The sequence below is a fragment of the Chenopodium quinoa genome, unplaced genomic scaffold (assembly GCF_001683475.1).
Source record: "Chenopodium quinoa cultivar QQ74 unplaced genomic scaffold, ASM168347v1, whole genome shotgun sequence".
NCBI lineage: Eukaryota > Viridiplantae > Streptophyta > Magnoliopsida > Caryophyllales > Amaranthaceae > Chenopodium > Chenopodium quinoa.
The window spans coordinates 1,187,633-1,212,138 of record NW_018742381.1 but is presented as its reverse complement, the minus strand read 5'-3'; the positions used below and the strand labels follow the sequence as shown (position 1 = coordinate 1,212,138).

General features: G+C 34.8%; 2 protein-coding genes and 1 pseudogene across 2 annotated transcripts; all 3 read left to right on the top strand.

Moving 5' to 3' along the window:
* Positions 1-124: 124 nt before the first annotated feature.
* On the top strand, positions 125-6,080 carry LOC110698101 (probable serine/threonine-protein kinase DDB_G0291350). The gene is made up of 6 exons (XM_021875507.1): positions 125-602; positions 1,021-1,163; positions 2,842-2,985; positions 3,632-3,817; positions 5,054-5,178; positions 5,545-6,080. Exons 1-6 carry the CDS (start codon positions 392-394, stop codon positions 5,768-5,770), a joined length of 1,035 nt encoding a protein of 344 aa, XP_021731199.1. The 5' UTR covers positions 125-391; the 3' UTR covers positions 5,771-6,080.
* Positions 6,081-7,773: 1,693 nt separating this feature from the next.
* Positions 7,774-9,104, top strand: LOC110697262 (annotated as a pseudogene).
* Positions 9,105-14,027: 4,923 nt separating this feature from the next.
* LOC110698090 (serine protease SPPA, chloroplastic-like) lies at positions 14,028-23,582 on the top strand. Its single transcript, XM_021875497.1, has 13 exons — positions 14,028-14,768; positions 15,019-15,202; positions 15,663-15,800; positions 16,116-16,286; positions 16,392-16,495; positions 16,679-16,746; positions 18,692-18,858; positions 19,227-19,296; positions 19,920-20,074; positions 21,249-21,354; positions 21,925-22,012; positions 22,141-22,284; positions 23,101-23,582. Exons 1-13 carry the CDS (start codon positions 14,301-14,303, stop codon positions 23,329-23,331), a joined length of 2,094 nt encoding a protein of 697 aa, XP_021731189.1. The 5' UTR covers positions 14,028-14,300; the 3' UTR covers positions 23,332-23,582.
* Positions 23,583-24,506: the final 924 nt, after the last annotated feature.

The window sequence follows — 24,506 nt, the reverse complement described above, 5'->3', positions numbered from 1 at the left end:
TCCGAATGTAAAATGGATAATCCGGGACACTTGAAACTCAATTCGTTGACCCCCTAACTTGTCGGGTTAGTGGGACTCATTAGTCAGGAGAACGGGTGTAGTAATCGTGCATCGTTTAACCCATTTCACACATGGGGTATGCGTAGATCTTGGAACTTAATTTTACATCTACAATCATTTTCCAATAATAATATTCAATTATTTCTACTAATCAAACAATCAGTACTCCGTATTATACCCCATGAATTAGATCAAAATTTGCAGAAATTAACTCCAAACCCAATCTGTACATTGTCATATATTTGTCAGACTGAGGTTTAGGAGAGGAGAGAGAAAGTGTGATCTCAACTGAAACTGCAAAAGAGTCGAGAAAATCGAAAAATTTATAAAAATGGGGTGTTCATTTTCTGGGCTAAATGCACTATATGATGCTGTTAATGGAGGTGGAGATGTTTGGATCAATGAAAATAGATTCAAGATCGTAAGACAGCTTGGTGAAGGTGGCTTTGCTTATGTCTTTTTGGTCAAAGAAGTTGTTACCGACGCTTCTGCTGCTTCTGGGGGTCTTTCTAATAAGCTTAAAGATCCTTCTTTTCTCTCAGGTTTCTTTCAATCTACTCAATTTTAATTCTTTGCATGTTTAATTGTGATCTTATTCTGAAATGGGGTTTTGGAGGTTGTGGGTGATATTAATTTTGTTTGTGTCAATTGTGTGATTGTAAAGAGAGTCGCGAAGGACAATGATGTAGACGGGATTCGATCCCATCTCTTGGGTACCACCCCCTAGACTTTAATTAAGGGATTGTGTGAAGTTGATATTGTATGAATTATGGGATTTTGGGGAGTTTGCTAATTTTTTATTGATGTGAGTTTTGATTTGTGGGTTTATGATTTATGAGGAATTTTGATCTTAATATGGTTAACAATGTATGAGTTGTGTTGAAAGTGTGATTATTATTATGTCTGTTTGATTTTGATTTCTTGATATTTGATGTAAATTGGAAATGAGCTTTGTTTTAGATGATGGGACTTATGCTATGAAGAAAGTACTGATTCAAAACAACGAGCAGCTGGACTTGGTGAGGGAGGAGATCCGTGTTTCCTCCTTGTTTACACATCCCAATCTGCTTCCCCTTCTTGATCATGCTATCATCAAAGTCAAGGTAATCGACTGCGTTTAGGTCCTTCTCTTTTCCCCTCCCTTGAACTTTATATATGTTATTAATCTGGGATACAAGGTGTTGAAACTTGAAAGCATGTGTGCATGTATATAAATAAGTAAAGTAAAGTATTTTGAAACCACAATTAATTATAAATCCAGTGTAAGGCTTTTCCAATACTTCCTGGAAGCTGCTTTAATCATGTTTGGAAATCGTAATCATGTTTGGAAATCGGAAAAGAGTTGGGGAATTCATCATATCCATTGAGGTAGTAGGACTGTTGTTTGGGTAGAAAATATACTCATTTATATTGTTTAGAAATGGATTTTGTGTGAGTCAATTAATCCTTTGCCAACTGCAACCTGTATAGAGATGCCTCAGGGATGCCAAACTCTGTGACACTTATTTTAGTCTTATCTTACTTTCATGCAATTATGCATGGTAACTGTTCCAGAAATTATTCATTAGTGATTCTTCTCTAACCCGTAGACTGCAAAAGTTCTCAATGCTAGTCATCCAAGTTTTGTTGTGCTCTTTTAGTTCTTTTAGTATTACTTGTTCGTCTCTGAAGGAAAACTAATTAAATGTCCGACTGTCTGAGAGGTGCTATCTTACGACCCCCTCCTCCTCTCAGTCTCTCTTAATCTTTCGTGGGGTTGTTTGCTCAAAAATAGAATTTATGGGAGTTACTATCGTGTAGTAAACAGGGTTACAGGGTTGTGATCTATTGCCCTCAGATTTAATGTCTGTCATGTTGGATTTAAGAGGAGAAAACATTGGCTCATTGATAGATTAAATTTTCTGGCTTCTTTTAACATCATTTGATGATCTTATCTTATACTCATTCCTTCCTTGGCAGGAGCAGTTGGGCCTGAAAATTTTTATATAGTCATAGGATAAGCACTCTACCCTCTTCAACTCCATTTTTTTCTGTCAAAATTTACATCTATAATCACATCTCAAGTCATGGTTTTACTTTTTTCTACATGTTAGGTCATGATGGTCAGAGTTTTGAACTTCTTGTAATATTTCTGTTTTGATTATGGGAACTAATAAATCAAGAATTCCAAGATTCATTTCCTGGACTATGGTGACAGTTTTCTCTTGTAACAAACTGTGAAGTGTTTTCGGGTTTAGAAAGTAACAATCCATATGTAAATCAATGTTGATGTCCATTTCTAGTGTTGTTTCAGAAATTAAAAAGGACGTCTCTATCTTTGGCTAGTGCATGTTGATATGCTTGAGAATTCAAACTTAAAAAGTGTTTTTTTAAAAAAATATACAAAGTATTTATTTTTTATTTTAATGCCATCAGTGGGATTGCTTGTTTATTAAATTATTATAGGTTTAATTGTAGGGACTGTTCTGTTCCCTTGATAATTACTAATTGTGTAACTTTTGAGATATTAAGTGTATCCAATGAAAATGAAGTTAAAGGTAAGTAAACAGGCCCATGTGGAATTTTCGGAGCTTTATAGTCTTTTTCAATGTGCAAACAATTGCATGTTCATCACTTCATCAGCTTTCTGCTCTTGCCCTTGGTTGCTGACTTGCTTTATAATAAAGTTGCTGATCATGATTTCAACCTTGTAGCGTTGTAATGTTCTCTCAGTTTTGCAGATTGTGCATCTGTATATTCATATCTAAAAGTGTCTTTTAATTATTTGTTTGCACTGATTAGGCCACTCAAGAACAATCTTGGAAACATGAAGCGTACCTGTTATTCCCAGTTCATTTGGATGGAACTTTGCTGGACAACTCAACTGCTATGAAATCTAATAAGGAGTTCTTTTCAACTGTGGATGTCCTCCAAATATTTCGTCAGGTGAAGTAGAATTGCATTGATTAACAACTTTCTGAGCATATTATAGCAGTTGCCTGAAGATCCTCTGTTCTAGAGAAAACTTGTGGCTTCTTATGTTCTCGTGTTTTCTCGTTCTTTATAATTTTCTTACTATGATGCAAGTGATAGTTTAAATAGTGAATAGCCTTTTTCTTGAGATTCAGCATGAGCATCGATGCTAGAGATTTTGACTTTCTTACTTCGTACAACCTCTACTTTTTTAGATGATATGTTTTGTCTTTTGACACTATCCACAAACTCTACTTTGACTACCTTTTATGGATTATAGTTAAAAAAATACAGTCATGTGGAGTCTTGTTAGATTCCTCTTAACCTTTATATTTATTATTTTTTTTCAAAATATCAATTTTTTGTAATTTTTACTTATTAAATTAAAGATTTTGTGATTGAACTTTTGCATTGGCAAACGGGATTAAAGAAACATTTCAACTAAAATAGAATGGAAAAAGGAATGAAGTATTAGTTACAAACTGTGCTATTAAACCCTAATTACCTTTTCCTCATTTTCTAATTACTGAACTTGCAAAAACTATAGATTTTATGACCCAATCGACATATTGTGCTGTGCATAGGTTTGTAATTTTGTATTGAAATACACGTTTCTCAGCTTTGTGCAGGACTGAAGCACATGCATCATTTTGATCCTCCATATGCACATAATGATGTCAAACCTGGGAATATCTTAATCACACACAGAAAGGGTCAGGCACCTCGGGCTATATTGATGGACTTCGGAAGTGCCCGTCCTGCTCGAAAGCAAATTCAGTCGCGTGCAGAAGCTTTGCAGCTTCAGGTGCTTCCTTTTTTTTACCAATCATTTTTAATCCCTGTTCTTCTATCAGTTTTTATTTCATGTATATTTTGTTCATATTTCTCATAAGTAGCTGATGTTGAATGAGACCTCTTGTTAGTTTTTTCCCTTGAAGTTCTTACATTGATATGACTTCTTGTGACACTTTAAAGCTTTTAAATCACCTCTAGGGGTTCATTGCTCTCATGACCTAACCTTCTTTAATTTTTCCAAAGCTGAATTTATAGGATAACTGAAGCCTAAATTACATCACTAAATCGTCTTTTGTCTTCTTGCTGAGGCAACTGTCTTTATTTCTTTGAAGTTGACCGTTGATTTGTTCATATTATTCCATGAGTTGTAACTTAATATATTAAAATTTTCGAGCACCTCCTGGGTCCTGGCTTTATGCTGAAATGGGATGATTTTATGATGTCAATGTTTCCATTTAATCAAATTAACCTTTGGAGCTGTCTAGTAAATGTGCATTAGTGTCTTTTTTGGGAATATCAGTAGGCATAGTAGCCCAATCTAAAGGTGCTCATATGATATGTTACAAATGGAATGTAGTAGATTATGGCATCAAGCTAAAGCAAGAAGCCAAGCTAACCTATACAACTATCTGGAGTTAGGCTATTTAGAGTAGACCCTTGACCAAGTGCATGCTTGTCTCAAATTGTCTAATATGAACATTTTGTGCTGTGTAACAGCATAAGCTATTGAGTTTTCAAACATTTGAAACATAGGAGAAGAGCTTCTTAAAGAGTGGAGTTATCTACTAGATTTACCTCCTTGTGGCAACAAAATATCAGGAAATTAATCTCTATTCTAGTTCTTTTGCATCTTCCATTATGTCCCCAACAAAATAGTTCCATAAATGTTGCATACCTTGTATTGTCCTTCTGAGTATGAAGCCTCATAATTTTCCGTACTTGTTAAAGTATCAGAGGCACTTGTTTCTCCGTTTTATAATCTATTATGCTTGCATGAGAGGCAGGGTTGCTACTATTTTGCTGTCTAGTAATGGTGGAATGCCCTTTCTGATTGGATCTGGTGATAAAAAAATTTCATCTATATAATCATTATAGCTAGGTTTATAAATATCATCTTATGTAGCGTATTTGTCTTCATACATAAGGGTTATGATAAGGGATGAGATGTGGTTGGACTAGGACTAGGTTCTCTGTTCTTATAATTCTGTTCTTGATTGTACTTAAAACATTGGGATACATTTTGCAGGAATGGGCAGCTGAACACTGTTCTGCCCCTTTTCGTGCTCCCGAGTTGTGGGATTGTCCAAGTCAGTGCAATATCGATGAAAGAACTGATATATGGTCACTAGGATGCACATTGTACGCAATAATGTAAGTACCATTTTTAACACAGTTTTGGCCTTCTCTGTGAAGATCATAATGTGATTCATTCACCAATATCTTTACTTTGATTACTATATTGCAACTTGCTCTGTCTGGTTTCTGTTAATTTTATGGAGTAAAGTTTCCTTTTTGATCCTGTTGCATCAAATTTCCGCTAGATTTCATTGCGTTTATGATTCTACATAGTACCTTTACAATTACAATGTAGGAATAACCCGATAAAAAAGTGGGAAAATGAGAGTGAAATCCGACTGATTGAATATTTTTGAGTAACCGAGTAAACGGATTTTGAATGATAATATGTTTAGCAAAAAGAAACATCTTTTGTCACATCACCTATGTTGCTATTTGCAGGTATGGTGTCTCGCCCTTTGAGTATGCGTTGGGAGAATCTGGTGGAAGCCTACAATTGGCCATTGTAAATGTTCAGATAAAATGGCCAGCTGGACCAAAGCCGCCATATCCTGATACACTTCACCAGTTTGTGACATGGATGCTTCAGCCTCAAGCTGCTGTTCGACCTCGCATTGATGATATCATCATTCATGTTGACAAGTTGATATCCAAGTACTCTGATTAGCTCAAAACATCTATTGGCGGCTGTCAAACTCAAACTTGTATGCACAGGTGTATCTTGAAGGATTTATATACAAATTATTCTGGTCATAGACACACATTACAGTTTAGTAAATTCTGTGTTATCAATCGCGCTTATTTACTTTGTCTAATACTTCGTGTAAGTTAGTATTTATATAGATAATTTTTTTGGCGATAGATGTTTTTGTGTAGTGGATTCAGTGTCATTCGTAAACGTTATGTTTAGTTTTACTAGTCTAGTCTGTTACAGTATACTGAAGTTTATATAGTAGTAAACGGTAATCCTTGGACAATGGCATCACTCAAACTACAGTATTTTATTTTGACATAGGCTTGATTTGCAAAAGGTTTACTGATTACAAATACACAGTAAGCCAACTGAAACAGTAGGATCATTAAGGATCCTTCCATAATTTACAAAACAACTCAAGTACAAATTACTAAAAGCATTAGTCGTCTCTCTGGATCTTGATTGGTAGAATAACCTTGCTGACGACACTGAATAGGTGTTATCAAGGTTTCCTTACGAATGATGATGAGGTTGATACTGGGACTGTAAACACAAATTTTAAATTTGCAAATTAAGATTTAAAACAAATGCAACAAAGTGTTAATTTTATTAATTTGAGAATTTCTGAGTACAATCTCTAATTTGCACCTCTAATTCGATCTTCACTTTAGCTTTGACTTGTTTTATGTGCTGACTTGATTCTCGAACGAGGGTCGTCGAGGCTTGATCACGATTGAAGATAGTTGATGCAAAACTTTCACACGGGTTTTGATTGAGGAGGCTTGATTTCGATCAATGACTATTTGATGTAGAGGTTGAACTGGTAACTTGCGATGTGCTGCTTCATGTTTCAAAGTTCTTCTTTCCTTCGTGTTGAGGGTCGTCGAGGCTTGATCTCTTCCACGGGTGATCTTCTAGAGTAAAACGGCTCGTCGAATACTTGTTGTTCTCTGGAGAGGTTTAGAATATTTGAGAGGCTTTTCTCTGCATTTTGATTCTACTTGTTTTCCTTCTCTCCTCCCTAAATGAAATAGAGAGAGCTTTATTTATAGTGCGAGTGACTCTTAGGGTTAGGGTTTAATTTGATGTACATGGAGTTGGGCTTTTGACTTGGTAATCTTGACTCATATTCGTAGCTTAACCCATTTTAGTTGGTTTTTGCTATTAAATGAACAATTTAATTAAAATAATTAAAATGGGCTAATTTTATATATTTTACCCAAAATAATTAAATTTAATTAGTAGTCAAATCAACCTAGGTCAATATTTTGACTTTTGACCCGTATAAGATCCGATGTGGCACTTACATAAAATTTTCGTGCCTACAGGGACCAAGGTTGTTAGGATCGGGATCCTACCTTGGATTGATGAGGGGGGATGAGATCGAATCGATAGAATTGGATTGTAGGATCGTAAGATCCTACTTAATAACGAATAATATTATATATTATGCTATAAATTGACTTAAAAACATTTCTTCTAAGGGGTTTTAATGCTAAAAGACATTGGTTTGCTTAAGAAAAATCGATCTTCATTTAGCTTTGTCTGTATGGTAGTTAAAAGATTAATAACACAAGTTTAAATTAATAAATTTTGTGCAAATTTGTCAAGAATGAGACCTTAACTATGACAATTGCAAGTTGTCAATTGATAAAATCGTATTAATGTCTTGGATTCGCTAATTTATTAGCGTTAATTATTGAATACATTAAATTTAGGTGCATATAACCTAATGAATAATAAAAAATATGTCAAAATAAATCAAAGTCTCATAATATAGTAAAATGTTGGATCGAATAGTAGGATCGTAGGATCGTGTTAAGATCCTGCCACTCATAATTAATATCAGAGTATGATCGTGTTGAGATCCTATCACTCATAATTAATATCGGAGTAGGATCGTAAGATCCTACAAACTTTAAGATCATACCAAAGAACCGGATCGATCACGCAATTTGGGATCGTAGAATCGTAGGATCGTAAGATCCGCATCGGGATTTTTACAGAACAATGAGATGCTCCCTTGAAAACTTGAGGAACTTGGAAGTGATATTCATGTGAATGAATACTCAAGATATGTAAAGTGGATTTACTTCATACTTATAGGTTATAATAAAATACACTTCCGAAATATTAAAATTGAGTAAATAAGAATTTTATTTTTTGAATTTATTAGTCTTGTTAAAATAAAATGAATATTAACTGAAATAAGTAAATTTTAGGTGAACAAAAACAAACCCAAAATATATATCAGGTTAATAAAACAAACCTTAAAATTTATGTTTAAAAAAAAAATCTTAAATTAACCTCGAATCGGAACCCGAACCATACCCTTCGTTCAATCTAGCCAACCCAAATGTAAAACCTCCCTCCTAAAACCAACCTCTCAACTGAATGAAACAAATCAAACAATCACAAAAAAAATGTTCACCAACGACAAACGGCAAGCAGAGAGAACAGGCAAATACGGCACACCAAGACATCAACACCTTCAACAACTCATCACCCAATTCCAAAACTCCACTATTTCCAACGAATCCAAAGAAAAAATCGTCGCTAATCTCGCTAACTTCTCCTACGATCCTTACAACTACGCCATTCTTCGTGGCCTCAACGTTTTAGAGCTTTTCATCGACTGCTTAACTGAGCCTAATGAACGTCTCATTGAGTTCGCCGTCAGCGGAATCTGCAACGCCGTCGCTGACCCACAAAATGCTAAGATTGTTTGTGATTGCGGCGGTGTTGCGGCGTTGATTGACTGTCTTTCGAGTCCGGTGAGGAATACGGTCAAGTATGCGATTGCGGGATTGTATTATTTAGTTGATTTGGTTGATTTGAAAGAGAAGGAAAATGTGGTGGATTTGATTAGTAAGTATTCTCAAGTTGATGGGTTTGCTACTCTTGCTCAGGCTTTGTTGGACAAGATTTCGGAAACATGAATTTCATGTTGAGGTAAATTTTTATCCCTCTTTTTCTATTTGGTAGTAATTTCAATGGTTTTATATTGTGTTGAAAGTTTGATTTTGGATTTGAATTTGTTATAGTTAGCTGAAATTTATGATGATTTTGTGGGTTTAGGATGTTTGAAATTGTGGGATTTTTGTGGGAAGTTTGATGGTGTTAATTTGGTTGATTTCTTTGTGAATTTTGATTTCTGGGTATGAATAATTAGGGCTCGTACGTTAACGGTAAAGTAAACATGATTAGTTTAAGTATGACTAATTTCAAGCCCGTTAGTCATACAAATTTTCATATCATAAAACAGAAAATTGTAATCCGAACTGAAATCCATAGAGATGATGGGTCCTTAGTGGTTTTATTTTTGGTTTCTTAGAGTGTGATCAGTGAAGTGATTGGAAAATGAGATCAGTTTTGATGACGAGGCTTATGCTTGAGTGAAGCTATTGAATTCATAGTATCCATACTATGAATAGCTGGGATTGATGAGGGAAATGATCCATCTTTCTTTGTCATTTGCTCATTCCAATACGTCCCCCTTTCTTGTTCATGGTCTTTCAAAGTCTAGGTGATTAACCTTTTAGCTGCTTCTACTTCCCCTTCTCCAAGATTTAAGAATGCTGTAAATCCGTGTCACGTGCTTAGTGAAATCATTACTCTTTCTTATCACACTGCTGTGCCTTAGACCTCTTTGTTGTATACCTCTCTGGGAAACAGGGCTTGTGGGATGTTATCCAACATGCTTTTGTTGAATGTCATGGGTTGGAGGCCTTTGTGGTATGTTGAATTTCTTAAAATTGTGTGGAGGTGATGCAATGGTACAATGGAATTAGGGCTTCTGTAAAATGGATTCTTAGCTTGCACATCATAGATCTTTGTGTAGCTTAGCTGAAATACATCTGAATCTCTGTTGTAGGCTATTATATTTTGTTTACCGGTTATATCTATTGAATACATAGCTTATCATATTTACTTCAAAGGTAGGGCAGTCAAGAAGGAACCATATCATATGTCATGGCCCTTTACAACATAGCTTCCCTGCATATATTATAAACAACCAACTTCATAGAGGGAAACCATCAGTAAGCTGCAAATTTTGGAATTATTTCTTCTCATAATAATATTAATAACATCTCGCAGATCACTAAATCCTCATCCCAAACTCATCTGGCCTTAATATCACATTTTTGGGTGCACTTTTTCTCTTCTCTTCTTTTTTTCTTCTTTTTTTTTTTTTAATTTTTAAACCTTTAGTCCAACTTGGAAATGTGTGGAATGGGAATTTTATAGGTTTGAGCAGGCACTGTTGGGGATAGAAATTTGGTTCTTTGGGGGTTCTAAATTTCTAATTCTGTATTTCTTTCTTTCTTGGTGAGAATTGATAAGCTAGATCAGTTTTTGGATCATTTAGGTATCTGGGGAAGAGGAAAAGAGAGGAAAGAGTTAATGGTGGAGACTACTGTGGAAGACACAAATAATGTCTGTATGAGAGATTTAGGGAGATTTGAAGTTCATAAAAGGAAAGGGCCGAAATGGTTTTTTTTTTTTCCCCAAAAAAAGAGGAGAATACCACTTGAAAATCTTTGGTGGCTTGAATTTTGCCTGAAGATGCTTGCCCTTATGGAGTTATGGTTGACGCTATGAATGGGGCTTGTGGGAAATGGTTGCAAGAGGGGAGGCGCCCGGGGGGGGGGGGGTGGTGTTAGTACTGCAGCTGTTACCTGTAAGTGTTTAGCAGTCTGTTATGGTTTAAGTGTTACATACTAGTGACTTAATAGATAACATGTAGAGAGGAATACTGAGTGGCTGTTTACCTAGCTGTTTGTTATCTAACACACTAATGAATAGCTAAATATACTATTTCCTCTCATCAATCATGCTGACACTTGTGAGTTCTTGCAATAGCCGGTCTGTCTGGTCTTGTTGGTGAATGCTTATCCGTTGTTAGCGCTTTCAACTTCTCTTCTATCCCATCACCCCTCTCGCTCTCATATTTTTGTCATTTAGTTGAGAGCTCAATATTATGTCATTCTAAACATAATAAGACCCTCTAAAACATTATAACATGAGGTGTTGGAGGTATGTTTGTATGACTTGTGCATTGATGAGAAGGACGACTTTTTTCACAAGTGTTACTCCCTCCATTTTGTTCTTTTCATTTACCCATTTTGACCTTTTGTGCTATTCACATGCTCCACTTTGACTAATATTAGTTATCCTCTTGAGAAAATCATAATAATCTAGGATCTTGTTAGAAATATCTCAACCTATAGTCTCTCAATGTCAACTTTTTATGATGTTTAATTATTGATAATTAAAGATATTAGTGGTGAAAGTTTCTTGCTGACAATTGTAAAAAGTCAAAATAAGTAGATTAATAGATTTAAAAGAAATAGGTAGTATTTTGAAACTTCATTTGCTTTAAGCTTTTGTTTGTATGCATGGTGTCTTAAATTTGTTTCTAAGAAGAATTCTCATTCATAGGCAATAAATCCTTTATACAGGAAGGAGCTATTGGAGGCCCTTATGATTTGTCACATCCGTGCGCTTGATGCCAATAGTGACCGATATCTTCAGAATATTAGTGACCAGGGAAAGGCTCTTGCCGTTGCTTCCCAACAAACTAAATAGTTTAAGCCAATAATGAATGTGATGAAGTGAATGTATATGGTGTGAGGCTCGAAGTGGATTAAATAGAAGGGAGATGATGTGAGATTACTAGATTGTTGTATTTGTTGGTGTCTTCAAGAAAATTTCGAGCATGTTATGTTTCTGACATTACTGAAGCTTCAGCCTGATAGAGTGTGTTTGGAATGGATGATCTTTTTTCATTAACGTGTTTGATGTGGAAGTTGAAAGTGATCGTATACTGATAGCAACCTTTCCCATGATGAGAAGCTCAGAAGCAGAGAAGGGAAATTTTTGTTGCTGTAATGCATCAGCTCAACGAAAACGTTAAGGAAGCAATTCCTATCCAACACTTTTCATCACTAGAAGGAGAGAAATTAAGTGCTTGCAAATCCTTAAGGAGAACAATACATATACGAGAAAATTCAAGTTTATCACCGACATAAACAAATATCGTTAATCTTGATGGCAAACTTGTAAATATTGTTATTATTCCTTATTTTATTCATATTATTGCTTAGTTGGAAGTTTACTTTATTCAACTTGCATTTGTAGTTGACAATGACAGCAATATAGCAAATGACGGAAGTTAACTTTGTCCGTTAACATCCATGTCACAAATTTGCCATCCATGGATTAGGAGAGAGAAACTAGATTTTGAACTTTGGGGTAAAAAATTGAAGCTGAAAATTAGCTTTAATGGAGGACCTCAATGGAGGAATTTTATGGAAGACAAGGCCAACCCTACCCTTAGGGATTCACTATACCCTTAATTACTCTTTTTTTCGTAGGGTTTTCGTTTTAGCCGCCGGAGATGGTGGTGTTGGTGGAGATCGGGGAAGGAAGAAGAAGATTGAGGAAGAAGAAGAAATGTGTTTCAATGGAGGAAGAAGAAGAATGCAGCAAACAGGAGTTTTAATTGTTCAACGACTGTTAAATGGTCATCAAAAGAAGTACGTACCAATTTATGCATGTACCCCTGACTTTCAAGTGAAAAGCCAAAAATACCCCTAGATAAACAAGGTATCGTTCATGTGGCAGATGAACTGGGTGAACCTCATACATATACATGTTCAATCGTTTTCAATTTTGAGATGGAAATTATTAAAGCTTTTTGCCTCGAATAATGTAGGTTTAACTTATTGAAAATATGTTCAGAGTCCTTCCTAAGGCATTTGCATAAAATGATTTTCATAAAGAAAATTACATCCTTAATTGTCATTTGAACAAGTCGTTGATCTCTACTCCCAAGCAATGAGTGAAGTATTTGTGTTCCACTTAAGATAGTCGATAAAATATACTTCTTAAAGATGGTTTGTGTATACTATACTTCAAATTTATAAATTTATAGATTAGATGCATGGTGTGCATATAGATCAAACAAATACAGAATTCATAACATTATAACTTTTATTGAGATATTTTTATATTGAACCTTCCCATATACAAGTATGATATTCCACAAGTTACTCAATTGAAGTGAACAAAAGTAATTCCACTTTGATTTATAAGAAATAGTAAAAGGTTGAAATTTGAATCGGTTACTTTAAAACCGGGTCGAATAGAATCAAGCCAGGTGAGAGTTTTTAACATATGTGTTCCCTCTATTTTTTTTATAAGTTAGAGTTGGATTTGCACATTTGTCAAAACACAACTTCAACCATCAATATTTTTAATTAGAGGTTGGTAAAAATTATGAAAAAAATATTTTATAAAAGTAGACAATATGACAATTCTAACATATTATATAATCATATTGATATATTATATTTTGGTAAAAAAATTAAGTCAATGATAACTTATGAATAGTGGAAAATTTCAACTCTAGCCTATAAAACAAACGGCGGGAATATATGCAAGGGCGGAGGCACATGGGCGACGGGTGGTGGCCTGGCCCCTATGACTCAATTTTGCGGCTTACTATTTTTATTGTTGACCCCTAGCTATTTTTAATATAAATACTATTTTTTTTTGCAAATTAATTGTATTTAATGTTTGCCACAGTGGTTTGAAGCCTATTGTTAGGGATTTTTGATCCTAGGATCAATCCCCATTAGCGACAAAGAGTTAAAGATTAATACTTTTTGTTGTTTGCTATTTATAAATAAGATAAAATATAATTAAATATGATCTTTTAGATTCTCCTTAATTTTTAAATATTTCGTATATAAATTTTTTGTAATGTTAACAAAGGCTTAAAATGATATATCGATAGTTAATAAAATGTATTATAAAGCGTGTCTTAATAAAACTAGGCATTGCATATATGCAAGAAGGATAGAGGAAGTATTTATATACCATCAAAATTAATATATATGTTATTATTTTGACGTGATATGTAGGAGCTCATAGAAAATTTTCTAACAAATACATATGTTAGTAGAATGCATGGAAAATAATAATAAAAAAAAAAGATTTAATGAATTTTATTTTTTCATACAATTAAAGTATTAAACTATTTTTATTTTAATTATATTTTTTCACTAAAGTGTTAGCCGACCCCTATAGCTTTAATATCCTGGCTTCGCCCCTAAGTATATGAAATATGTTTAATTGTTTATATACAGTCCTAACTAGTAACGAGTGTGAGTTACAACTGCACTTGTTTGGAACTGTTGGAAGTAGGGGGAATTTCCTTATCTCCTCCTCTCTATTCTCAAATGTTGATCTATAAAGTTAGTTCGATTTAAGTTGTAACTTGTGAGATATGCTGTTTAAGTAGGATCTTTCATACTACTAAAAATAAAAAAAAGCGAAAGTTTAAATTCCTTGATGTAAGAGTGTCGACGTGGAGGAATATGTAACCTTCCTGAACTCATCATCTTCTTTCTTCCTCCCCACTCATTCAAATACCAAACTTCCAATACCAGAAATCAAACACCTCACTTCACTTCACAAGCTCTGCTCTGCTACAACAATGGCGAAACTCCTTCATTCATCTCCTCGCTTCCACACAATCCACCGCCATAGCTTCCACCTTCTCTCCACTCTCTCTCCTCCACCCCCACTTCCTCTCTCTTCCCCCATCTTCTCTTCTCATTCTTCCTCCCATTTTGTCACTCCTCCTCCTTCTTCCTCTTTCTCTCTCTCCTGCTTTCTTCGCCTCGCTCCGATTCTTCGCCGCCGGAATTTCAATTTCTCCACCAACGCTTTCGATTCCGATTCCAATTCCGATTCTGATTCTAAGGTTAAGGTTGAAGAAAAGCTTGACGAAGATTCTGTTAATGGCGTTCCTAAATCCTCGGAAGTTTTTCCTAGTGGTGAATTTGAATTCAAAGAATTTGGCGCTTGGAAGAGTTTTGTTGTTAAGTGTCGTATGCTCATTGCTTTTCCTTGGCAAAGGGTTAAGAAGGGCAGTGTTTTCACCATCAAATTGCGTGGCCAGGTTTATTTCACCTCCTTTAATTATATACTGATTTCGGGAATGGATGACAAATCACGCGTTGATTAGTGTTGCTAATGATTCTAAGTGTTTAACTAGTTTTTGGGCTCGAGCAATGTCTCGGGTTATTGCATAAATATTATTTGGACTCTTGTGCATGAATGACATGATCAATTATATGTTTAAAAGTCTTACTTAATGTGTTGATTTTGGATTCTTGTAATGATAATTGTGTATGTTTTATGAAGTTCAGATTTCTGATCAGTTGAAATCTCGGTTTTCGCAAGGGTTGTCTCTGCCACAAATTTGTGAGAATTTTATAAAGGCAGCTTATGATCCTAGGATTTCTGGGGTTTATCTTCATATTGAATCTTTGAATTGTGGATGGGGTAAAGTTGAGGAAATTCGGAGGCATATTTTGGATTTCCGGAAGTCAGGTGAGCATTTAGTGTCACATTCTTTGTGTTTGTGTTTATAATTCTTTGTTTTTCGAAGCTGATAGTTTAATGCATTAGGTGTCGCTGATTTTGCTCGATTAAATTGCATTGACATGATGTTCAGGTGTATAAAGATAGTAGAAATTTTGGCCTTAGTTTGTTTCTTTGCAAATTATGAAAGGACTTGTATGAAAGTTAAGGAACGACTGGTGTTTGTTTGGCTAAGTACCAATTCCACGGAAGTGGAATGTGTATGTCAGATCCTTATATAGTAATGAGGATGAATCTTGTTGAATGATAGAAGGACTTGTTTGGTTGCTCCTAGAGTCCTAGGATGGCTAGCAGCGGCACTGCAGCCTGTAAAGACCTTTCATGGATCTCGTGCTAACTTTGTGCTGATCATCTTCATTCTCTTACCTTTAAAGACCATCCACAATTATGTGATATGTTGCTTTTGCAGGAAAGTTTGTCGTGGGGTATCTTCCAACATGCGGAGAGAAAGAGTATTATCTAGCTTCTGCCTGTGAAGAGGTATATGCACCTCCAAGTGCTTATTTTCGGCTGTATGGTTTGACTGTTCAAGCATCATTTCTAGGAGGTATGTTTTGGTTGGCATTACTTACTTTTTGTGCTCCAGATTTGCAATTAATATTCTCTTGGGAACATCTTGCTCTAGTAGAATTCATGTATGATTGTGTGCATGTTGAGCATAAACCTTTTGCTAAAGAAATATATATTGTTACAGTTCTTGTTTTAATCAATTTGTGCCTATGACGGAGTTCTATGTTATCGGTCGACAGTAGCTCTTCTTTGTGATTTTTTTTTTTTTTTTTTTTCATGAATATAGCTAGGATTATTTATTGTCATGCAATCATGCACCGTTTAGCATTGACAATTTAATCTCTGCATTCAGGTATCTTTGAGAAAGTAGGTATCGAACCACAGGTTGAGAGGATTGGGAAGTTTAAAAGTGCTGGAGACCAGCTTACACGCAAATCCATTTCTGAAGAAAATCGAGAGATGTTGACTACATTGCTTGATAATATCTATGGAAATTGGCTTGATAAAATTTCGGCTGCTAAAGGTGATTTGCCATTGTCTGCTTACACTTGATTATAAAAGCCATCTTAATCATGGGCTGACATGACAAAAAATGCTTTACAGTTTCTGTACTGAAACTTCTGTACAGGAAAAAACAAAGATGATGTTGAGAAGTTCATCAATGAAGGAGTATACAAAATTGAAAGGCTTAAAGAGGAGGGATGGATAACAAATATTAACTACGATGATGAGGTAAGAAACCCACTCCTGGCTTATTTATTAGAGACCTTTTTCTGTAGAGTTCATGAAATAACACATCTTTTTCTAGTTCATTATAATAGCTTATCATCCATCATAACACTTCATTTCCAGCTACATGCCAATCATCTTTTGCTTTCGTTACCGCAAATGACACACTTAGTCATGTTTATGTAGGTGGTTTCAATGTTGAAAGAAAGATTGGGGCTTGAGAAGGAAAAGAAACTCCCCATGGTTGATTACAGGTATTTATTTGTTTATTACATAGTATTTATTTTTGTATAAAAAAGAAAACATGTCATACATATGCATGTGTGTCACACTTATTAGAAAATCTCTCTGGATTTTATTTGTTACATGGAAGTGATTACGAGCTTGTAAGTAGGTGAAATTGGGCTCATTTTTATGTCCTAGAATATGATTTTGAATGGTTACAGATTTAAAAATATTATGATTCCTGTAAAAACTTAGAAAAGGAGTGTTCTCGTACATGGAAATTATCCCTGATAAATTGATAATTTCTATAGTATAAAATAATTTCCATCTTTCCACTGTAGGAGTAACGGATAGGTGCTAAATCTAGTTTTATGTGGAGTTCAATTCATTAAGACCTAAGTATTTTTATTTTTTTATTTTTTATTCTTTATTTGGTTAGATAGGTATTGTATTAATCACCTCAAAACCAAGCTGCCATTTACAAAGTCAAATGGGATGGACATGGACTTCCCTTCTCTATCACAACAATTACAACACTAGCTAATATCAGCACAAGCTATTTACCTGATCAAGCCACTGTTTATCTTGCCTAGTTAATTACTTAGATTACTAGGAAGGATAACATAAAGACACATCTTGATCTCAAGCTATTTACAATTGATCAAGCCTCTGTTTACCTGCTCAGGTCTTCGCACACAATTCTCCCACAGCTCCAATTCTTACCTTCCAAATACATTACACACTAGCTGCTATAATAGAGCATTATAAAATTTCCTTAAAAATTCTATTCCTTTGAAGCTTGAGCTAACTTAGATAGTTAGATATATAATTTGCATAGATTATTTCCCCTCCAGTTCCTATTTGTCACTTTAAGCAAAAGATGCAAGCATCTTCAACTAAACTGCCACTGGGAAAACAGATGTACCTTAGTCTCCAAACATGCGCCACAAAGATGACAAAGATCATCACAGATGCTATAATTGCTAGGCTGACCTTAGTGTTCAATCTTTGCAGCCATACCGACCTGAAAGTGATTTTAATTTTTGGAATGCTTAACCTATTCCATACCCACTTGGTCCATGTTCTTTTAAAAAATTATTTTTTCAGCTTTCCAGTTAACCTTATTTTAACCAGTTTCCTCTCAGTATTACATATTAGTTTAGTCCCTCCATGCAGATTCAGTCAATCCAAAAGAACAGGGGCTTAGTCCATTGTTGAGAAGGAATTTGATCATTCAAGAAATCGTATCCCTGATTCATTGTGTAAGAGTTTTGTAACAGTAGTGCAACTAATTCTTTCATTAACATCCATTATACAATTAGAATCACCACCGCATAGCCAAGCATCACTCGTATTATGAACAGTACTATTGAGCTATTACATAATACCTCTCTGACAGTAGCTGAGTTATGGGCATAGACTGTAGTTTTTAATAAAAAGACATCAATACCCAGTTTTATATGCAAATGAAATTACATGTAGGGATTTAAGTCAGCCAAATCCAAGATTTTATTGTCACTTTACCATCATTTTCTTGTGAAATTGCTACAAAGAATTGGTACAATATTTTGTTATTTCTATATGAAATTTAGGTGTTTTATTCAGAAATTAATCTGTTAGAATGGGCTGAAGTGCATCTAAACATACTGAATGGCGTTTCACCAAAATTATTCTGCTTATCTCAATTTATCATTGTTACTTATAATTATTGTTAGCTTATTGGCTGTACCAGAGGATTATGTGAATTTGGTGCTGGTCTGCTATAAATATCAAATGTATTCTTGTTTCTCTATGAAGCATGGATTTTCTGGAAGTCAAGTGGTTTTTACTTTTTATAAATTATAGTTGTCTTAAGAAAGTCAAATAATGTGAAAGGGCAAAAGGGGATATTAGACCTCTACATTTTCCAGTGATCTCTCTCAAGTCATATGTAGGAAATTTGGAATAAAATCTATGACAACCCTGCATTTACAGGCGATACTCTGGAGTGAAAAAATGGACCCTGGGATTATCTGGAGGAAAAGAGAGGATTGCAGTCATTAGAGCCTCTGGAAGCATCAGTCGTGTTCGTGGCCCTTTAAGTTCCTCTACGTCAGGCATAGTTGCAGAACAGCTAATCGAGAAAATACGCAGTGTAAGAGGTATGTCTTATTTTCTTTGTCTGATTTGTTTAACCTTATCAAGTATGCATTATTGACTTTCTTCAATGGGTTTACTTTTGTAATTGTTGCATAAATCAGATATAGGTAGCGTTCCAGAAGATAAAAATTAAGCTTTCACCTATCAATCTGTCATACCTTATATAGTTTTTCCCTTATTGATAAGTTAGCAAATGTCCAGGAAGCAGTGCTAGTGATGGATTGAATATAGCCTAACATGGTTGTAAGATTAGTTGTATCATTAGTAGTGTGATGATGTCCTCTAAATTTCTACAAAGTAATTGTTAATTTTTTTCTTCTCAAGATTGACCAGTTTGTTTGTTTGTATTAATGTTGAAATTTCTGTCCAGAATCCAAAAGATACAAAGCTGCAATAATTCGAATTGACAGTCCTGGTGGTGATGCTCTTGCTTCAGATCTGTAAGTGTATCCTATTCTTACATACAGTATATTTGAATGCATGGTTATATTTTTATTCACTTATATTCTTTTGTTACTCTTGGATTCTTGATTATCCATATGTATCACACTAGAAGCCAGCTATGTTGGGCAAATGACATTCAACATTTATTGTTTTAACACACAAATCAAGTTGGTAGATTGAAGACATTGGCATGCTTTATATATTTCCTTAAAATGTTGAAAAAAAAAAACAGTTGGGGTTGAATTTTTTTCATTGAATGACAGTATGAAAATATCTAAATAGTTGAAAAAACGTGCAAGTTTCTATTTAGATGGAACTCATGGAAGGAGTTCCACAATGACAATATGTAAAGTTTCAAGTATAATCTAAAAAATAGATTCCAAAACTATTAAAATTATGATGTCGAAGAGGATAGTTTGGTTTGTCAATTCATTTCTAGATGGTAGTGAAGTGTGATGTAACAACTGCGACATACTGCTTTGACACTGCAGTCTTTAACAATATTATGACCTCAATCATGAATAAATTCTCATGTGAAAAGGCCCAGAAAATAATAAATATTGATATGATCACAGTTATACATGGCATTAATGCATAAACACTGGTCAAATATGTTCAGGATGTGGCGGGAGATAAGACTTTTGGCTGCTGAAAAACCTGTTATTGCATCTATGGGTGATGTTGCAGCTAGTGGGGGATATTACATGGCGATGGGAGCAGCGACTATAGTTGCAGAAAATCTTACTTTGACTGGTTCAATTGGAGTTGTCACAGGTTAGACTTTTGTATCACTTGTCCCATCAATAGGCTTCAGTAAATGACTCCTGTATCACTTTTCTCATCGATAGTTCAATACTCAGTAGGCTTGAGTAAATCCTCTATGCACTTGGGGATAACCGCAAGTTACTCCCTTCAACACTGCACTTGGTGCAGCTGATTTTTAGATAAAATATTTGTAATAGGAGGAAGCAAATCCTTAGTGGCCTGACATATTATGTGGAACAGTCCTAATAGCAAATGATGCATTGTAAGTTGCATAGAATTGGTGCAGAATTATTGGGAGTTAGGAGGTTGATTACCATCACATAGTATAATTGTACCGCTGATCTACTCTTTAACCTTTATTTTCATCTAATATTGACCATCCTCTTCTTGCTTCACAAAGAAAGGGCATAATCTTTACTTTCTTGGAAAGGTGGGTCTCGTGGATCTGAACCAGAGTATTCTATGCCAAGATGGGATAATTTACAACACCAAGTTCCACCCTTTGATTTCTTCTTCTGCCTTTGCTAATAATATATAGAATCCACATCCAATCATGGCTTTAAATCTCGGATGCGGTAATGCGGGTGGAATGCGGCTATTGCGGCCTAATATTTCGGTTTTGGCAAGCTCAAAATCCTTCACAATGCAGCCGAGTTTTAATGCTATGGATCCAATATATAAGTTGTGCAACATTTCTATCATCTAATATTGTGCATATGTTTAGCTGAAAAGGCTATAATGATTAATAACCATTTGGCAATTCATTGGCTAGGCTTGTGAGTGATAAATTTATGTTTTGCATTAAGTTCTTCATGCTTATACTTCTCTATTTCCTGATGTTCCTGAAGGATGGGCTTTGAACTGTATCTATTTGCTCCTGAACAAAATACTAACTGCAATGAATTGCTGGGGTTTTTTTCCAGAGGCGTATTGATTTGTAAAGTTTTTTCACAGCAGTGAACATATCTTATGGGTCAAATACTCAAATCAAATGTTCATGCTGATACTCAACCTCGTTTGAATGTCTGATTGTACTCTGACCTGAAGTCCTATGCATTGATTGAAAAAATGTGATGCTTGAGCTGATAGATGCTAGAATCTATAGCACACTTAGATAATTACTCAATGTGTCCTTAGCTGTAACATGAAGTGCACCAAATAATGTAGTTTTGTTTGACCATAGGGAAGTTCAATTTGGGAAAGCTGTATGAAAAGATTGGATTCAACAAGGAGATCATATCAAGGGGAAAGTTTGCTGAGCTGACTGCGGCAGAGCAACGATCTTTCAGGTGAAAGTTCTTGTCTTGCATGCTTGGGCAAGGTTTCCTAAAATGAACGACGTCTGCAGATCACTAGGAATTAGGAACTAGCTTGTCCTTTGTGCTCTACACTTCTTAATGCAGGTCAAGCAGATGACTATGCTACACAAGTACTTGCTGGAAAAATGAAAGATTTTATTTTATAGCTTGATATGATCATTTACAAGATATAGGTATTGCATGAATGAATATGTCACATAAGTGCTTGTAGATAATTCTATGAAAAAAATATACAAAGTATTATTTATACTTTGAGATCAATTATCTGATGAATGACAAGGTTTTGTTAAAAAAAAAAAAAAAAACTCTTGGCAATTGAAGTCAAAACTTTGACAACTAATCTTCAGATTGTAGGGATCTTGGGATCTCGAAAGTGAATTTTTTTTAACGTAATGTTGGAAGTATTAATCATTTATTTGGGGAGTAAATTAATATTTAGATCTTCCTGCATTTGGCATCAAAGAGCAAACTTTCACTGATAGCTACAATCTTAGAAACAAATTTGATTTGTCTCTCATTCTAAAAGCAAGTTTGTTATAGGCCGGAAGAAGCAGAGCTTTTTGCAAAGTCTGCCCAGCATGCTTATACACAATTTCGAGATAAAGCAGCCTATTCAAGATCAATGCCTGTAATTTTTCTACTACTAATCTTTTCTTTTATTTTAACATGAACTATTTGAATTTTACAACATGAACTATTTGAATTTACACTATCAATATAGATTATTGAATGATTTTTTTTTTCATTTATGTATAGGTAGATAAGATGGAAGAAAATGCACAAGGAAGAGTCTGGACTGGAAGTGATGCTGCTTCTCGAGGACTTGTTGATGCTTTAGGTGGAATGGGCCGTGCAGTTGCCATAGCAAAGCAAAAGGCTAACATTCCCCAAGAGCAACCGGTATTTACTTTCTATTTTATGGCTCATACTTCTCTAATGTATGGTGTTATTTTTACTCCCAACACTTTCTTCCTATAGTGCTATGGTTTTGGTTTACTGTATTAAACTTTAATCAGCAAATTATTGCCTTTTGCATTCAAAATTTCTATCATAGCTCTTAGTTATTGCCATCTCCGTAAATTCTCACTCGTGCGATAGGTATGCTTTGTTGATGCCTTGTTGGGATACTACCTATGTATTATTGATTAACACTGCATTTAATGAAAGACCACATCTGTATGGACCATGGCTACAATAGTACAATGTCTTGTACTGCAATAGTAGGTGGCTAGTGCCCAAGTTAATTATTATCAGATTTGAGGGAGGAAGACATTTTTGTCAAAGATGTGGCTGTGTGGCCGTACTCTTGGGAAGTAAGGCTTGTAAGCTTGGCAGACCACCAGTCCTATTTGTAGGTCAACCGCATAGCCACCATGCTTATTGAAACAAGTAATACAAGTTTTGTAATTCAAGGAAAGCAAATGCTTGAAACTTGAATTTGGGACTTAAGCCCCCCGCCCCACCCCCCCCCCCCAAAAAAAAAAACCCCAACAAAAAAAAAGGGATACTTTTTTAAAGCATGAAGCAAGTAGTTTTGTAATTAAGTGCTACCAAATGATAATGTGCTTCCAAATACCAATTACTCTGTCTTTAAAAGTTCTTCATGATATGACACTTTTTATTTTTTGTTGTTGTTGGGTGAGACAATCACCATCCAAAATAGGAAGAACTCTTTTTTCTGTACCCATCTCATTGTTTATGTTGGTAATGATGCAGGTGACACTGGTTGAAGTGTCCAGGCCATCCCCTTCATTGCCGGAGATTTTGAGTGGCATAGGGGGTACTATTGTTGGGGTGGACAGAACTCTAAAAATACTACTTGAGGAGTTGACATCTATGGAGGGAATCCAGGCAAGAATGGATGGAATCATCTTTGAGAAACTGGGGGAAGCATCTAATGCCAATCCTATCATAAATATACTGAAGGACTATTTAGGCTCTCTTTGAAGGTAAAGACCTCTCATATAAAACTCGATACCGACCGAGCTCTAGGATCAGCTATCTCTTCTTTAGACAAATGTATTACATGAAATCATTTATATGAAAAAAAAAAAGAAAGTGTAAAGCTACCTGCCATAGCAATCCAATGATAGATACACCACAGCTTCTGAAAATAGCACTTGTGATAAATTTTTTTACTGGAACTTGCTTGTATTGTTTTAGCAAGAGGGTAATAAGATATTTTACTTATCTTTTCATTGTGTTGCATTCTTTTAACGCGATTGTCATGTAATTTGTACTGCTGTGTTCATTAATCATATTGTACTTCCTGTCTATAATCACCGTGATACAGAACTCTTGTATATATCTCTGTTTATGGAGCATGTGTATGTTATGGGAAAAATTAGAACCCTAAGACCATCTAAATCATACAATTGGATCTACGTTATATCTCACATGAATATCTTCTTTATTCTCTCAAGGTTTACATTTGCAATTCTAGTAAATTTACATTGATTCCTATACAAGCATATATACAGTTAAAACTATCATAAAGTTATGATTGCGACTGTCTTCGAGAGTTGATATTTGTCTAAACATATAATAGTAATATTTTTTTTTTAATTTATGTATTTTTAAAAATAAAATGTTTATACATATAGGTAGGTAGATAATCTTTCTTTGAATGGGTATATCCTTGAATGTTACCAATACATCAAAATTCAAAAGGCTGACATACTACGTGTCTATACAACTATCATGAGACTCAGGACTTCATGAAGCGTAATGTTCGGCTAATAACTAGCTAAGATAATATCACTACAAATTAGGAACTAATTTACAAATGTACAGTCAATTTTGCAAAGTTATTTTATTGAAAACATTTGGAAAGGGTATACGAAGTATTATACAAAAGGTAATATTCAAGTATGAGTACAAAATAAAACTGAGACGTATCATAGGAGTAAAAAATAAACGGACACCTTTCATATACACTCGAAATAAATGTATAATATTATTTAAAGGATTATGGTTAAACTACAGACCGAAAATCGACAATCTTGTACTGTTCTACATTCATCAGTCTCACGGCTAGGATGTCCAAATCTTCCCTTGGCTTCGTTTGTGCAATACTAAGCTCTCCACATAAACTTCAAAAGATCTACTGTTATGATCAGTAT

Bases quoted from the DNA above. Each gene is read 5' to 3' on its own strand.
- LOC110698101 (XM_021875507.1), top strand. From the start codon at position 392: ATGGGGTGTTCATTTTCTGGGCTAAATGCACTATATGATGCTGTTAAT. The intron at 603-1,020 runs GTTTCTTTCAAT...GCTTTGTTTTAG, and splicing joins AGATCCTTCTTTTCTCTCAG to ATGATGGGACTTATGCTATG. The intron at 1,164-2,841 runs GTAATCGACTGC...TGCACTGATTAG, and splicing joins ATGCTATCATCAAAGTCAAG to GCCACTCAAGAACAATCTTG.
- LOC110698090 (XM_021875497.1), top strand. From the start codon at position 14,301: ATGGCGAAACTCCTTCATTCATCTCCTCGCTTCCACACAATCCACCGC. The intron at 14,769-15,018 runs GTTTATTTCACC...TATGAAGTTCAG, and splicing joins CCATCAAATTGCGTGGCCAG to ATTTCTGATCAGTTGAAATC. The intron at 20,075-21,248 runs GTTAGACTTTTG...GTTTGACCATAG, and splicing joins TTCAATTGGAGTTGTCACAG to GGAAGTTCAATTTGGGAAAG.